This window comes from Lissotriton vulgaris, chromosome 4_1 (assembly GCF_964263255.1).
Source record: "Lissotriton vulgaris chromosome 4_1, aLisVul1.2, whole genome shotgun sequence".
In the NCBI taxonomy this organism is placed as follows: Eukaryota; Metazoa; Chordata; class Amphibia; order Caudata; family Salamandridae; genus Lissotriton; species Lissotriton vulgaris.
This window is the reverse complement of record NC_141691.1, coordinates 1,803,126,139-1,803,143,443: the sequence shown is the minus strand read 5'-3', so window position 1 is coordinate 1,803,143,443 and position 17,305 is coordinate 1,803,126,139. Positions and strand designations below refer to the sequence as shown.

The window sequence follows — 17,305 nt, the reverse complement described above, 5'->3', positions numbered from 1 at the left end:
ATGATGTATATATGACACACTACCCTGTCCTTGTCTACCCCCACTTTTTCACTATAATCACTTCCTCACTCCATCCCCTTCTTCCCCAAACTGAGCACCAAATTTTGCAAACGTTTTTTGGTTTCAATTGCAATGAGAAAGCAACTGTGTTACCATGTTTATGAATTATTACGGTAATTCAAATAAATTGCATTAACTTGCAAATGTGATATCCAAAATTTGGTTTTGTGAATGCGTTTCCTTTGATTTGTTTAACTTTTGTTCTGAGCACTTAGTGCTACGTGACCATTTCTTTACTGTACTGTATTTGTAACCCAAGTTTAGTAGCCTATTGGATATCCCCATTGATATATACATCAATATGTTTTGGCCCTTGCCGTCGAGGGTACTTGGGCCTCCTACAAGAGTGAGGTACCATTTTTATCGAGAGGCCCAGGGGAAAGCTGGGTGGTAGGAAATTTGTGTCAGCCCGGTGATGTCACAACTTTCCAACACAAAAATGTGTGAAAAAAATGATTTTATTTCAGCAAAATTTGAGGTTTGCAGGAGATTCTGGGTAAGAAAACGTTGGGGGATCCACGCAAGTCATACCTCCCTGGAATTCCCTGGGTGTCTAGTTTACAGAAATATGTTTGTTTGGTAGCTTTCCCTAGATGGCCGCTGAGCACGGGGCTAAAAATCCAAGTGACCTCCCTGGAATCCCCCGGGTGTCTAGTCTTCAAAAATGTAAAGGTTTGCTAGGTTTCCCTAGGTGCCGTCAGAGCTAGGGTTAAAAAAACGACAGCTAGGCACTTTGCAAAAAAAGGGTCATTTTTCACTGTGAAAATTTGGTGTGTCCACCTTGAGTTTTGGGTCGTTTCCTGTCGTGGGCACTAGGCATACCCACACAAGTGAGGTACCATTTTTCTTGAAATAATTTGGGAAATGCGGGGTGGGTGGAATTTTCCACCACAGAAATGTGAGGAAAATGGGGGTTTTAATTACAATTGTTTAGGTTTGCAAGGAATTATGGGTTACAGAACCTGGTGTTAGCCAGTCAATTCACCCCATCCTGGAATCCCCCGGGTGTCTAGTCTTCAAAAATGTAAAGGTTTGCTAGGTTTCCCTTGGTGCCGGCAGAACTACGGTTAAAAAACTACTAGTAGGTACTTTGCAAAAAATGGGTCATTTTTCATTGTGAAAATGGGGTGTGTCCACCCAGAAATTTAGGCCTTTTCCTTTTGCGGGCACTAGGCCTACCCACACCAGTGAGGTACCATTTTTCCCTTACACTTAGAACCAGGCACCCTGCCTTCAGGATTGAAAGGCCTGTCTTAGTGATAACTTCTAGGTTTTAAGTGCAGTGACCTTAGATATAGGGTAACCAATATCTTTTGTAAGTGGTGCTAGCACCAGCTTACACAGGCTGCATTGGCAGGCCTGTCGTGGAAAATTGAGTGGTCTACCATGGGTGGCATAAAACATGCTTCAGACCATGAGGGACCCCTGGTATACCTATACCCTGGGTACCTTATTACCATATACTAGAGACTGATAAGTGTACACCAGTGTCCAATCTGGGATGTACCTAAGTGATTTACCTTATCAATTCAGAGGATAAAACAGAGACACTTGGGTCCTGGTTAGCAGTATCCTAGTCAGACTAGTCATAAAGCAGCATTACATCAAGCAAAAAGTGTTTGTAACCATGAAAGCAGATCACACTTTCCTACACATGTCCTCCCTAACATGAACAGACATCACACACAGTCGTATGACACACATAGATCCACAATAGGCACACATGTAGATAATAAGCACTTCTCACTTAAACTAAACTGATCCACCCTAATGGCCCTATAATAATAAACTCATGGACCAGGCCTGACGGTAGTCTTCAAATATCCTTCACTGACATGTTCCTCCTACTGGCCTCATACTTTGGACCCGGGGAGCTGCTACTCACTAACATCCCCGTGCTCATCACTACTTCTATCTTTTCTACTCCAATGAACAAACTAAATTATCTGGTAAATGAAATAACATCAATATTCTACAATCTGAATTCATTAATTCACATGTCACAATACAGAAAATATTTATTGAAAGCACTCCTGAACACAAACAGTATGGAAAACTGCCCCAGTTCACCCAGTAATACAACACCTCTATGTGAACATAACACCAGACCCATAAGGGGCATCTGTGTGCGTCCTCTTGGATGCCGATGTAGTAGAGTCTTTCGATTAGCGTGTGGTGTGATACAGTGTTGGCGACTGCCAAGACGTCGAGGAGGATCAGAGCTGCTGTTTCTCCTCGGCCTAGGAGGTTTCGAATGGGTGGCTGGGATCAGGGCACTTTTGTTACTGTGACTGCAGTGGAAACCTGATTGGAAGGCGTCAAGTAGCTTGTTCTGCTCCAGGTGTGTTATTGATGATCTTTTCCAATACTTATGCTGGGAATGAAAGCAGGGACATTTGCATGTAGTTTTTGAGTTTTCTGGGGTTGGTGCAGGGTTTTTTTAACTACTGGTCTGACTTCAGCATGTTTCCAGGCTTTGGCAAATGTTGCAGTGGTGATTGAGGTGTCGAGTAGGGTGGTTAATTCCTTGCCGGTTTACATGGTTGAATATGTGGTGCAAACGTTGGTCTGTGGGAGCTCTCAAGGTGATGGATTACATGGTGGAGGTGGAGGTGGAGGTGGTTTGCTGGGTGGATGGGATTTCCAGGTGGTCAGTCTGTGATTTGTGTTGGTTGCAGTGGAGGCATATCTGTCACAGAAGCCCATAGGTGTGGGTTAGGGTTTAAAGTTTATGTGTATGGTTGTGATCTTGTCATGGAAGAAGTCAGCGACGTTGTAGCATAGGGCCTGTGTGGCAGTGTTTCTGGTAGCTGGGTGGAGATTTCAATAATGATGTTAAAAAGTTCTTTGGTGTTACTGCTGCTGGTTTCAATGTCTTCTGCTAGGGATGTCTTTTTTGTTGCCCTCAGCAGTTGGTGTTGGAGGTTAAGTGAGGTCTTGAAAGCTGACTGTCAGGGGTGTCCTTGCTGGTGTGCCATCTCCTCTCCAGCTGTTTGCTGTCTTGTTTCACTATTCTGAGTTCTTGGGCATACCAACTAGCCTTTTTGTAGGATTGTCTCTGGATGTTGCTTATGATGGGGACAATGCTATTGGCACATTGGTGATCCAGGCATTGAAGTTCTTCACTTCCTGTTTGTGGTTGGTGGCAGTAGAGGTTGTGAAGTTGTTGGGGGTGTCCATCCAGCTGTTCTTGAAGATTTTATCCTACCTCCGGTGGAGGTCACCGGTCATCTTGGGTGTGGCAGTGTGGGGCTGGAGCTGCTTAAGTGGACGATGGAGTGATAAGTCTCCATGTGAGTTATGTGACGTGGCTGTATTTGTTGCAGTTGATGGAGATAAAATGAGGTCCAGCGTGTGTCCTACGGTGTGTGTGTAGGGTCGTTCGAGGCTGCTCATACTGTTGAGAAGGTGTGCGATGTTGTTGTTGGGGTCGTCGATGTGGAAATTTAAATCTCTGAGGTATATGTAGTCCTTGAAGTCAAAGGCTAAGGGCACAATGAAGTCTGCAATGGCGTTGCAGAAGCTGGAGCACAGGCCTGAGGGTCGGTATGTGAGGGTGCCTCTAATGGTTGTCTTGTTGTCCATGTGGAACTTGAAGTTAAGATGTTCCATTGGGGTGGTGGTGTTGTCAGTAGTGGTGGTACACTGCAAGTCTCTTTGTGGATGATTCCTTCTCCCGGCATGTTGGTGCAGTCCTGTTGAGGGATTTTATATCCACAGAGGATTGCTGTGGCAATGTCTAGGGCAGATGTTAGGTTGAGTAAGTTCTCGGTGAGGAAAACTTTGTCAGGTCCAAGGGTGGTGGAGACATCCTATTATTCAGTGGAATGCTTGAATATTGAGAGTGTGCTGACAAGGGTGTATACGGATGGTGTTTATTTTTTCAGGTGGTGTCTGTGGTGTGTTCGGGGTGGGGCTGGTTGGTGGGCTCATGTGTGTGCAGTGGCAGGTGAAGTGGTAGTGGGTGCAGGTGAAAGGTCGTACCGTGGAGCGTGTGTCGGAGCGGGGGCAGTGTGTGTTATGGAGTCCGGGGTTAAGGACAGGCTTGCCTTTGTCACAGTGCAGTTGCTCTGCAGTCGGCATTGGGTAGGTCCTCGTGTGGCAGGCATTTGTTGCTGGGAAGAACGGTGAGGGGGAAAACCTGTAACTAGACTATCTTATTGTGGTACTTACCGGCACAACAAAATCTCAACTAGCCCTCTAAGGGCTACGCTCTAAACGAACGATATACTAGTAACAGGAAAAAGTTATTATGATCTAGCTTATCACACTCAAGTGGCTACCAGTCGAAGCACATTGCATCCTAAAGATAGCGGGCCTGATTCACAACAGTGAACTTACACTTTTTTGTAAGTTTACAATTGTTTGCTATTCACAATTGCTTTTTCTAGTAGTATTTTTAAGACTGCGGACTCTCTGCACATTTAAAGATAGAACTGTCCTGTCTTTTCACGTGCAGAGACTCTGCAGTCGTAAAGATACTAGTTTAGCAAACAATACTCAACTTACACAAAAGAGCAAGTCTACCTCTCTGAATATGACACAGAATGTATAATACACAAAGTGCTACACTATGCAGTGCCAAAATACCTGGCACAGAAACTCTCCTTGGCCAGCGGCAGACACTCACTGAGAAGCTCAAATTCTCTATACTGAGAACCACTTAGATTTAAAAAGAGAGGGCTTACTCTAGCTTCTTCACAGTTAGTGCACCCAGGATATATAACTCTCTACCACCAGAGCTACGCACTATACCCTCCTCTCTGGTCTTCTAGGAAAGTGTGGAGCATTTACTCTATGAAAGATACTTTAAGTAATGCAGGATCTGTTTCTTCATACTGTCGACTGCAGCAATTTCATACTCCGCTCTATTAGCTGCAATCTCCCCAGTGTAACTTGCTTGGAATTAACACGCTCAATAGATAACCTACCTGTAAACCTCTTGCTACACTGTAATACACCTGCATAAATTATAACCTACCAGTTTAATATTGTAACACACAGTCACATCTCTGCTTTTTCCTTATCTGCATCCTATCTTACATTAAACAGCACTCTGATACTTTTATTATTTGTTCGCACTTAATAATACTTTCAATAAATAAAGAAAATAAATTGCATGATTCAAGGTTTAGGAATGGTTGTTTTCTACTGATTGATGTTTTACCTGATTCCATTTCGGGTCATCTGAAGGTGGAGGCGGCTCTTTCACAGCCACTGAGGCAACAGTAACATTGAGGCTGCTGCTGAGGCTTCCTGAAACTGCGGCTGCAGCGATGCTTTGGGAAATGTTTTGAAGTTCAGCGTATTGAAGCTGCCCTGTATGTAAAACAAGATAATTAAATGTCAAGATCAATAGCATGACTGCTGTTACATAAGTGGATCAAAAAAGTAATGTTAATAAATAGCTGCTTGTCCTGGTGCAGGGAGGTGTTCAAATTACCATTTTTAGGTCTGGGAATTTTGCAGCTTTACCTTTTACCAGACTTTTTTTTATTATCAATTCTTTAGGATGTGTCTAGAGTGGGTTTTGATCCGAGCAGAGATGCATTCCGCGCTTTCCTAGTGCTAATGCGCATTACCTTTCTCACCTTAAGGGGCTGTTGGTGCATCATTCTGCCTCCTGGAGAATCCTTGCATTGCAATTCATGAGGGATTACTACCACTACTATTGAAAAAAATAAACCTGGTGCAATAATTATCTCCTTTTTGCTGTTCACTTTTCACTTAAGCAAAGCAGATCAAAAGAATGAAAAGCCAGTTCTCGTTTCTGGTGTTTAAACCTCACTTGTAGTTATACTGTGACCTGCCTTTCACCTTGGCTGCTGGCGGTAGATATTTTGACTTCTCTATTTATCTGTAGTAGCGTATTACAGTTGAGCAACTAATTCATGTCATTAATACAGTTACCTATAGACTTCACAATGCAACTGTAATAAGGACATTAGAGATGGACCTTCATACAGAGATTGCAGGCTCCCTTGTATTATAATAAAAGACACTTGCCTGTGGTGTTGGCGCTGTCGTTTGTCATCTGAGTTGGAGGCTCTGAAATTTGTACGGTAACAGATAATCCGGTCGCCCTCTTTCTGCGCTTACTGGAAGCTGAAATGATCTTCGTGATGCGAATTTTATTTGCTGGGATCTTGAGGAAAACTGCAAGATTGTTCACTAAGTTTTTCCCTCCGTAGAACTCGTCCACGGTCATCGCGGGGAGGTTGAATCCAATCATGAGCAGAGGGGAGGTGCGAACCTCGACAGGCGTTGACCCTCTAAGCAGGATGTATAGCATCTGATAGGTGCTGTCAAAGTAGTTTTCACCATGAGTAGTGGAGTTCAATGCTGGGTCATACTCTCCTATGGAAAGAATAACAGAAAACAGACACTCAGGGGCTTATTTCCAAGTAAATATTAAGAAAGTACAGTGCAGCTACTTTATGTAGTAACGTGTTTACAATCCCATCGACTGTAATCACCATAGGATGATTGATTATTACACTGAAGTGTTTGAGTAACTTTGTATGCAAGTAACAATCTCTTTTGTACTTTTAGAGAAGAAGGTGGGTGTAGCTTAACTTACTCAACCAGTCATGTTTATATATTGATTGGAGCAGGTGTTTTTACTCCTTATTACACTGTTCAGTTAATTTCTTGGATTGCCAAGACAATGGGATGTATTATTATATCCTTAACCACAGAATGTCGCCATGCAACCCAACTGCATTCTATGCTCCTTGTTTTCCCCTTGTCAGCGTGTTCTAAAAGGACAGTCCCTGCTAACTGCTCGCCTGGTAGCACCATCCCAGGTAAATGTCTGAATATGTAATTTCTGATCTACTTGAATCTATCTGGTCTTTATTAGTTGAAATCTGAGCTGTACATCTGTCTAGTTACAAACCATTCAATCGACCATCGCTCTATCTATCTAATCCATATATCCCTCCTTTCATACTTCATTGACAAATTTCATCCATCCATCTATGTACCCAGCCTTCTATCCGTCTGTTCGTCCTTCCTTCCATCAATCCATCCATCCATCCACCCATCCATACATATATCCTTACATACTTCCTTTCATGCATTCGCCTATTCAGTTTAAGACCAATTGCCCTAATATTGGTCCTGCGGCTGCCATCCACTTTATACATACTTATATCTTGGCTATCAGCTTCTCAGCTGACCATTAGCTTTTCATCATGCTTTGCTACTATTGAATTGACTCTTTTTACAACTCCACACTTTAGTTCTCAGATACTCACCCTCACTTGCACCTGTAATTAGAACAAGATAAAGTCTTAGTTTCTTGGTCATACAATACTATGAAACGAAAATGTATTTCACTTGAACCTCAAAGGTTACTGATGATTAATTTGCTTCTGTGGAAAGATTTGTGTAGCTCAAGCAGACATTGCGGGCACCTACCAGGGTATTTGGGTTCTTTATATGTAAAGTCAGTTCTGTCAGCATTCCACTCAGCATTCTTGGGCCCAACAAACACATTGTTAACATACACATCCAAACGTTGAGGATTTGAATAGTAAATTGCGACTCGAACAGCCTAGGAAAGGAAGACAGAAGTTATGCTAGAATTATCAGACAATAGTGATGTAGTTTTTAAAGGATAAGAAGACTTCCATGAACATTCTACACTCTACTCCACACTTGGTGAAGGAGCCCTTATATATTTTTTTAAAACAGCTAAATTGTATCTATGAGTAGAATTCCTCAACATATCTAGGAGATAAAGGCTTGAGAGATATCTACAATCCCTCTACACACACACAAAGAGAGCTAAGAGAGCAACATTGGCAAAGTCATAATCATAACCGGTACCTCACCTTCAGCTATGGTGGTCATCCTTCCAATTCAATTCCACTAACAACATTCATGTGTAACAGGACACTGTGAACTCATGTCAGGTTAGATCACTTAATAATTGGGGATCTTTCCTCAGTGAAAAATGTATGCAAAGTTAGTAATCTCTCTTGTGCATGGATACTGCATATCCTAAAGAAGGGTATAAAGTGGTCTATTTAGACTTGTTCGGGAGAGATTAAAGCTGGATATTGTAGTTTCACCTGATGATTCCTTCCACGTGTGGACAAGAAAAATCTCCTCCAACATTGAATTTTAAACATCTGAGATGTGAACATGAGGTTTTACAAGAAGGAGGAGCTGGTCTGTTCATTGATGAGCATTGCTTGAGGACATGTGGGATCCATGTAGGCTGGAAAAAAGGGGCTAGTTAGCTGGTCATACAGTGGGGATTCTTTAAACATCTGACTTGCAATATAGGAGTTTGGACTCTCCTTTCTGAGGAGCTCTTTAGGTATTTCGAATGTTTGCAAGTACACACAGAGTATTAATAAGGTTGATTTAAATGTCTGAGTTGAAAGGTGGAGTCTTCGATTAATCAAACAAACTATTTTATCTTTCGATAATCAAGAATGTTATTGCTATCTGTGCCCAGAAATGAATGAAAAACATTTGACTGCTCTTTTTCTGAAGGCTTACACTTAAGCCTGACCATACAATGTTAACCATCTCTATTTATTGTCTCCTTTCATACACCCGTGTAGCAAATTCCACCACGTTGTCAATCTTAAGTCTGGCAATAAACCAACAGGACCGGACAGTGGGTAACCCTATTTAAGCTCTCTCTGGATCAATCAATGACAATCTAGACAATTTATTCAAAGTTTTGAATTTCAGACTAAGGCCATAATTACGATGCCAGTCTGACTAGAGTCTGACCTTCATCATGTCAGAATGGAAACCAACCTACTAGTAGTCAGTGGTTCCATCTGAAGAATATGGATGTGACCGCCTATGAGGTGGTTGTAAACAACCATTTCTCCATTGCAGCTTGAAAGGTGGCCGGCAAAAGGCCGCTGTACAACCAACATTGGAAAAAGGAATGTTTGCAAACATCCATGCACCGTGTGCCAGACATTGGGTGGTACCTGGCATGCAGGGTATGGATGTTTGGGGGGCAAGAGCCTCTTAAAGGAGCCTGCAGAGGGACGGGGGCCCTGCTACCATTTAAAGGCTGCCTGAAAGGGAAAACGTCATCTCTATGGTGGTGCCTGGACAGGCACCGCCCCATTGAAGGGGATTACTTTTCCACTGCTGCCCCAATGAGCTCCTTGAGCCCGTCTGAAAAGATGCGGTCTGTCCCTTCACCCACTGCCTCCAACTTTGGCATCATAATACAGCGGTCGGACTGCATAGCTAGATGTTGGTTGGAACACAATCAACAGGCTGTCGGTTTTGGTCCAAATGACATCATAACGTGGGCCAAAGTATTTGTTTCTTCTAGTTTGAGCAGTAATCAACAGGTGAGAACTACCGCTGTGGTGCAGGATATCAGAGAAAAGTATAAATTGCTTATCTCTAATCCTAGTTCTCTTCCAGGGGAATCCTCATCAAAGTCATAAGCATTGAAGACTCCCACCCATGTGCAGGCAATGAGCTCTGCTTTTTCTTTATGCTTTGTCAGAACCTGTTCCTTGAAAACTCCAGTTTTTGGTTTCATTTGTGGTACTGAAAATTCTGGACCCTGCTATTGTGTGGTGCCGAAGCTCTACACTCGTTTCAGAAATATCATCATATCATGACGATTTTGGTATCCGCAGACCGGTAATAATTGAGATACTATACCCAAGCATTTGCGTCATGATCGAGTGACGAAATCACCCTGAAACCGTAGTTTTTGTCTTGAACCCTCGGGTTCCATTTTATGAGCGGCATACATTTTGTGATTGCCCTTACATAGTCAAATAACTAAGGCCGAATTCGATCTAAAAGGACACGTACACCTCTGCTGACTCCTCTGTGACCTGGGCGAGCTGACTCCACTGCCCCAAGCCAAACATGTTTGGGCAGGTCCCATCCCAGTGGCCGAATGAGATTAGTATCAAGGCACAACATGTCCTAAACCGTTCATCGCATACAAGCTATGTTTTATCATACACACATCTGTCCCTGTTTCTTCTTTACGGCCTGTTTTACAAGGAGGAGGTGCCCGATTTTATTGGGGTCCATCGATATCTGATGAAAGTTCTGGGCCTTGCCGAGTAATCTATCACGAACTGGACAAACTGAAATGTGGGCTTGTCATCATGACTCTGCTTTTTCTTTGTAATAGAAATATTTGTATGGTTGACCATAAAACAAGGAATGTTTTGCCTGAAGCACATAATTTAGTATAAAGATAGAAGACTGGTTCTGTAAAAACGAGCAGTCTCCTGAGAACATACATGCGCTTCATGCTGTTGTACTTCTAGGATACCTGTTACTGGTTGCAGCCAATAAATACGATCCTTGACATCACTTAGAAGACTCTGTGTTTCTGTGGTCCAAACCAGGAAGGACTCGAGGTCTTTGGGTGTTCTCCCTGGCACCACCGGGTCCATAAAAACCCGGTACCTCGCATTCAACAGATTTAAGTACCGAGAATACAAAAGATTGTTCTTCTGACAGGAAAATATAATCTTTTCTGTCAAGTCATGCCTTCACTCTTTGTGAAGTGCCCTTCTTGCGGTAAAAAGAAGGCTCAGATTTATACATATTCGGTCTGTATTATCTGTCTCCTGATTCTGATCATCCAGAGTCATGCCATCATTGTAAGAAGCTGTGCAGAAGGACTCTGAAGGACAGAGAGAAGATCAGGGTGCACAGCCTGCAGGAGAGAGGGAAGACAGGGTCTTCAAGAGGCCTAGGAGAGTCTCAATCCTCCTCCAAAGAGCCCTCCTCTCATACATAGACATCCCACAGAGGAAGATCTTGAGAAACACATAAGAAACAGCAAACCTGATCAACGTTAAGAAGTCGGTCACTGAAATCAGAGGAAATACCTGTGTTTGCCATTGCAGTCGAAGCTGAGAGTGGCCTTAAAGCATACTTGATACTCAACTTAGAGGCAAGCACCGCCCTCGAGGGCTCCTTCGATGTCCAAGCCTCATTGTCACTTGAAGTCAAGAACTTTACTGATATATATATATATATATATATATATATATATATATATATATATATATATAATTCACTGAAAAAACCATAGGTTATAGACCATATATAGTTAGGGATTAGCATTTAAAAAACCTTATTTTATTTGCACAAAACCATTGAAATTCCATATATAGTTAGTTGCACTAACTATATATCGCGGACCCGCAATCCACTGCTAATGATGTCACATATTACATCATTCATGACATGGTCAGTGACATCACTGATGACATCACTGATGACATCTCAAATGACATCACTGATGACATCACTGATGACATCACTGATGACAACACCCAGTGACTGTATGTTTCTGTAAAGTTAAAATATGTCTTACATATTGAAGAATGAGTGGATGTATAAGTGTCTGGATGAAGGATTTAGTAGGTACATGACTGACTGTATGAGAGAATGATTAAATGTGTCTCACTGAGTGTATGGGTTAGTGATTAAAGTGTCTTAATTTGGCAATCATTATTTATGTTGTTCTGTAAACTGCTGCATGTTTAAATCAGTAGCTATATCAGTAACTATATGGGTTATTGAATGGTTGCCCAAGTATTTGTATGGGAGACTGAGTATGTGTGTGGGTGGCTGGGAGGTGTATAACTCTGTGCATAGATGTGTGAGCAGTTGATTCCCTAGGTGTATGGGTTCAAAAGTGCATGTAGAAACAGCTGTATGGACAGTTGACTGTGTGCATGAGTATATTGGTGAGTGAATGGATATCTCAGTGCTACATGTCAAAGTAAGTACATATGTAAAACACACTCCATGTGAGAGTTGACATATATAAATAACTGAACATAAGAGGCAGTGAATGTGTGAGTGGCTGTATGAATCATTGTGAACTTGTATCAAGGATTGTATAAGAGAGTAAATATGTGTTGCTATATGTTTAAATAAGTAAGGTGTGTATAACTGTGTAGTTGAGGAAACGGAGATGTGATTGATTCTTTGCATGACTGACTAGGTGTGTTAGTAACTCCATGGATGTGTGACAGTCTGTGAGTGCCTGTTTACACTGAGTGTATCTAAGGTTATATTAGAGTCTGAAGATGTATTATCACATAAATGATATCATCAGTGATGTAATCAGTAATGTCAAATGAGATGTCAGTGATGTCATCAGTGATGTCATTTGAGATGTCATCAGTGATGTCATCAGTGATGTCATTTGAGATGTCATCAGTGATGTCATCAGTGATGTCACTGACCATGTCATGAATGATGTAATATGTGACATCATTAGCAGTGGATTGCGGGTCCGCGATATATAGTTAGTGCAACTAACTATATATGGAATTTCAATGGTTTTGTGCAAATAAAATAAGGTTTTTTAAATGCTAATCCCTAACTATATATGGTCTATAACTTATGGTTTTTTCAGTGAATTTTCAAGGTTTTGTAAATGCAAATTCCTAACTATATATGGTCTATAACCTATGGTTTTTTCTGTGAATCTCATTGGTTTTTTAAAAGCTAATATCTATAGCTGTAAAATATATTCTTTATTAAGTGACGTATCACGTAGCCCGTGAGACGCCTCATGATGCATCGCATAACCGTGACGTATCGTCTCTGCAGCGCAAACCAAACCCAAAACGTAAGCGCGCCAGAACACGCTTAAAGATATATATATATTTTTTTAACCTTAATTAGACAAAATCCCCACGTGCACATATCACAAACGTTCAAAAAACACAATATGTCGGACTCCCGTTACGCTGCCGGTTAGCTGCCCGGTTAACGTACCAGGAAGCACCTTTACCGCGAAAAATCGCAATTTTTTTTTCTTTTGCCCCGCAGGGAACTTTAATAGCCCCCTCATCAATCCTAGGGGTTCAGGAGGGGTCTGCCTTACCCCTTTCATTCATTTACACCTTTTTTTTTCCACCTCTTGTCTCTCGATCCCACAGAGAGACAAGATGGCGGCCGCTCCAGACTGTTTACAATGATAACAGCCAATCAGCTTCTCCTCAGACTCCCGTTACACTGCCGGTTAGCTTCCCGGTTAGCTGCCCGGTTAGCTGCCCGGTTCGCGTACCAAGACGCGTCTCTACGGCGAAAAAAATCTGATTTTTTTTTTTTTGGCCCCGCGTGGCTTTATAATATCCCCCTCATCAATCCTATGGGGTCAGAAGGGGTCTACCTTGCCCTCTTTCCTTCATTTCCCCCTTTGTTTTGGTCTCCTCTTGTCTCTCGATCCTACCGAGAGACAAGATGGCGGCCGCTCTGGACTGTTTACAATGTTGACAGCCAATCAGCTACTCCTCAGACTCCCATTACACTGCCGGTTAGCTTCCCGGTTAGCTGCCCGGTTCGCGTACCAAGACGCGTCTCTACGGCAAGATGGCGGCCGCTCCGGACTGTTTAGAATGTTGACAGACACCGGAGAGCCAATCAGCTTCGCTTCGCAAAGTTCCGATACGCGAAAAGTTCGCGAACCGGAGCGCTACCCGGAGCGCTGTTACAGATATATATCTTGTTTTAAACGTTAATTTCTCAAAATCCACTGAAGCACATATATTGAGACCTAGCAAAGGCACATCGGGCTAACAGTCCCTACAATTTTGCCAAGTTTCGTGGAAATCCATTCAGCCGTTCGGGCTAAAAGTGAGGCCAACCGCCCTATGGAAATTAACATGGGAAAAACGCGTTTTGGGACCCCCCTTTTTTCTCGGCCCCCCCTTGACGAACCCCCCCCAAATTTCCAGGAGCTGCTCAGAAACAAAATGTGCCATTTTCCTGAAAATTTCAGCCAATTCCGTCCACAAACGCCAAAGTTATTAGGCATAGAATTTTCAAAAGTTCCATAGAGAAAAAATCCTAACTATATATACCTACTGGCTATCGCCAGTAGGTAATATATATATATATTCACTGAAAAAACCATAGGTTTCACACCAGTTATAGTTAGGAATTAGCATTTAAAAAACCTATTAAATTCACTGAAAAAACCATAGGTTTCACACCAGTTATAGTTAGCTGGAAATTTTACTGATATAAAACCATTGAAATTCCCACGTTATAGTTAGTCGGACTCACTATAACTTGCGCGTGCAATGCACTGCTGATGACGTCACATATTACATCACTCATGACATGGTCAGTGACATCACTCATGACATCACTGATGACACCATCCTTGTGACACAGTGACAGACCTCCTCTCAGTGTAAAGTAACCCTTGAGACACATATTCAAAAATAGAAACTGAAATTTTTAAAAAATGGACATACCTATATCAGTTACAACAAGCAATTCTGTACTTCCACTATCTATATACTCATCCACTCATTCACCAACAGTTCTATATAGTCACTCATACATATACTCACTCATCATATGAAGAGATACACCTATACATTCTGTTACACACCGACATTCATCCAAAAGTTACTCACACACATATTCACACGTGCAAATAAACTATTGAACAACCATTTATTTGAAAATAGAGTTATACACACACTTCCACCTTACTTCTATTGAAAATTACACATATTTATTCTCTTAAACAATCACTTATAGAAACACATACTTATTTAAACAGGAAATCTTACAATCTCTTACTCTCACATATACTCACTTATATACATCAATATTCATATATACTAGATTAAAACATATGTAGTTACTGATAAAGACACTAGTGAGACAGTCATTCACTCACTAACAAACACATATAGACACTCATCCACCCATACAGTCCTGTACATATGCTGTCTTCAAAACACATACAAACAAAGAGTCAGTCACTCATGCATCTATGTGCTAAGTAATACCTCCACCAAACCATATAGACACTCATACTAATACTAATAAAAATATCAAATAACCCATATACATACGCATGTAGCTACTTATCAACACATGTAGCCACTTATACACAAAGTGAAACACTAATATATGTATTTAAATATTTAAACATAACTCACTAATATTTATTTTTCAGAAAGACACATATTCACTGGATGGTGTCATCAGTGATGTCATGAGTGATGTCACTGACCATGTCATGAGTGATGTAATATGTGACGTCATCAGCAGTGCATTGCACGCGCAAGTTATAGTGAGTCCGACTAACTATAACGTGGGAATTTCAATGGTTTTATATCAGTAAAATTTCCAGCTAACTATAACTGGTGTGAAACCTATGGTTTTTTCAGTGAATTTAATAGGTTTTTTAAATGCTAATTCCTAACTATAACTGGTGTGAAACCTATGGTTTTTTCAGTGAATTTCAAAGGTTTTTTAAATGCTAATTCCTAACTATAACTGGTGTGAAACCTATGGTTTTTTCATTGTATTTCATAGGTTTTTTAAATGCTAATTCCTTTGTATATCGAGTTTCTAACCTTTTTTTTTTTTACAATTTGCTGTTTTTTTTAAGTATTCATTTTTTTTATAATTTTTTTTTTTTGCGCTCTGGGTGCGCGCTCCCGGAAGCTTTCAGCTAAGCTCTCCTGTAAGCTTCTCCGAGAGCTCATCTGAAAGCGCACCCAGAGCGCAACTGTCGTTCGTGAAAAAAAAATATGAATGAAAAGTTAATAATAATGCAAAACATTTCGTACCATACAAATAAAATTTGTTTTTTTTAATATGGAAAATGATTATGCATTTCTATTAAAGATTGATGACGTCACTTCGGCGCGCAACGTACGTGCCCTCGGAAGCGCATACGTGCGCGGCGCCTAAACGCACGCAAAAGCGCCTACGATCGCGCCACGTGTGCGCCCCGGAAGCGCCTACGATCGCGCTGCGTAAACGCACCCGGAAGTGCACCCGAGCGCGCATCGTAAGCGCGTCAGGTCATGTGACCCTAAAATAACACTTTTCATTGGTTGCTAACAGTTTTTTTTTACAATGAATGAAATCCCCACCCATTTCCTTCACTTCTTCTTTCACTTTTGTGACTGAAAGACCTGCCTTTTTTGCTGCTCCATATTCCTGGATTCATCATGGCTGCCAGATCATCCAGCAGTGAAGATGACTTCATTGATGAAGAGCCACCTACCCCAAAGGTGAAGGGACATTTCATCTGGAAATTCTTTAAATTTCCAGCAGACCAGAAGAAGGTGAATGCACCAAAAGTAGAGTGCAGGATCTGCAAAAAGGTCCTGTCACGGGGTAACCCCCAAAAAAAATACTCTTTTGGCAACTTCACTATGATTCGCCATGTGGAGACCAGGCACCCCCAGAATTTTGCCCGAGAAAGTGTCAGGGCTCTGGCACAGGAGGTTCCCAGAGGTGGGGCCTCTACATCAACAGGAGGAGCAACTTCTTCTGGAAGAGAACAATCTCAGGGGCAGGTAGCAAACATCCAACCTGCATTCAACCATGGGGTCGTCAGATGCAGATACTGCAATCAACTCCTCACCTATGGGGAGCAAAGTGTCCTGCTCATGGTTCGGGCATTAGAGAACCATCACTGCCCTTCCCACCCCTAATTTTTTTCTTTTCTTTTTGCTCCTGTTGAGCAGTTTCTATTCCCTGTTTTTGTTCCTCTTCAGTTAAAAGAAGAAAACCAAAAGTTCTTTTCAGAACTACCTCCAATTCTCATCAAAGAGCTATAATCTTAAAAAATGAAGAGTAAGTGAAATATAGTGCATTGATAATTGAAAGGAGAATGAGTAAGAAAGAACAGAAAGGTATGAGAGGTGAAAGGAAGTGAAGTAGGAGGACTGAAAGAAGGTGAGTGTTAGAAAAGAAATTTATGACACAGTGAATAAACTGGAGGCCTCATTTCTGAAAAGTGACGCATCGCTACGTGAAAATAGCGATGCGTCACTTATCTGGACGCACTCCTTATGACATTCCACATATGTCATATTTAATATATGACTAATCAATTCGCAAGGAGTTACAGATATGTCAGTATTTCTGACATATCTCTAAACACAAAAGTAACGCATTGCAGGAGTGCGTCACAAAAGTGACGCAACTCCAGTAATGTGTCCTTTCACATGGAAAAAGCACCATGTGAAAGGTTTGCTGTGAAGCAGGCGCAAGATTTTGGCGCAACTGCATCCTAAAAGTGACGCACTGCGTCATTATTACCAAGCTTTTTGCAAGGAACACCCCCTCTGCATGCATTATACCTGACACTATTTTTTAAAAAGTGACGCATCTAGGTACATGGGTCACTTTTTAAAACTCTGCGCCATATTGTATCTGCATCAGGTATAATGTATGCAGAGGGGGCAATCCCTCGCAAAAAGCTTGGTAATAA

General features: G+C 41.6%; 1 protein-coding gene across 1 annotated transcript in view; it reads right to left on the bottom strand.

Moving 5' to 3' along the window:
* The window catches only part of LOC147724580 (fibrocystin-L-like), a 1,106,658-nt gene that overhangs the window by 58,849 nt on the left and 1,030,504 nt on the right, over positions 1–17,305 (bottom strand). Inside the window, exons 75-77 of the mRNA XM_086966124.1 lie at positions 7,483–7,618; positions 6,067–6,417; positions 5,228–5,379 (exon numbers count right to left, since the gene is read on the bottom strand). Coding sequence (XP_086822250.1) covers positions 5,228–5,379; positions 6,067–6,417; positions 7,483–7,618 — 639 coding nt within the window. The remainder of the gene's footprint in view (positions 1–5,227; positions 5,380–6,066; positions 6,418–7,482; positions 7,619–17,305) is intronic.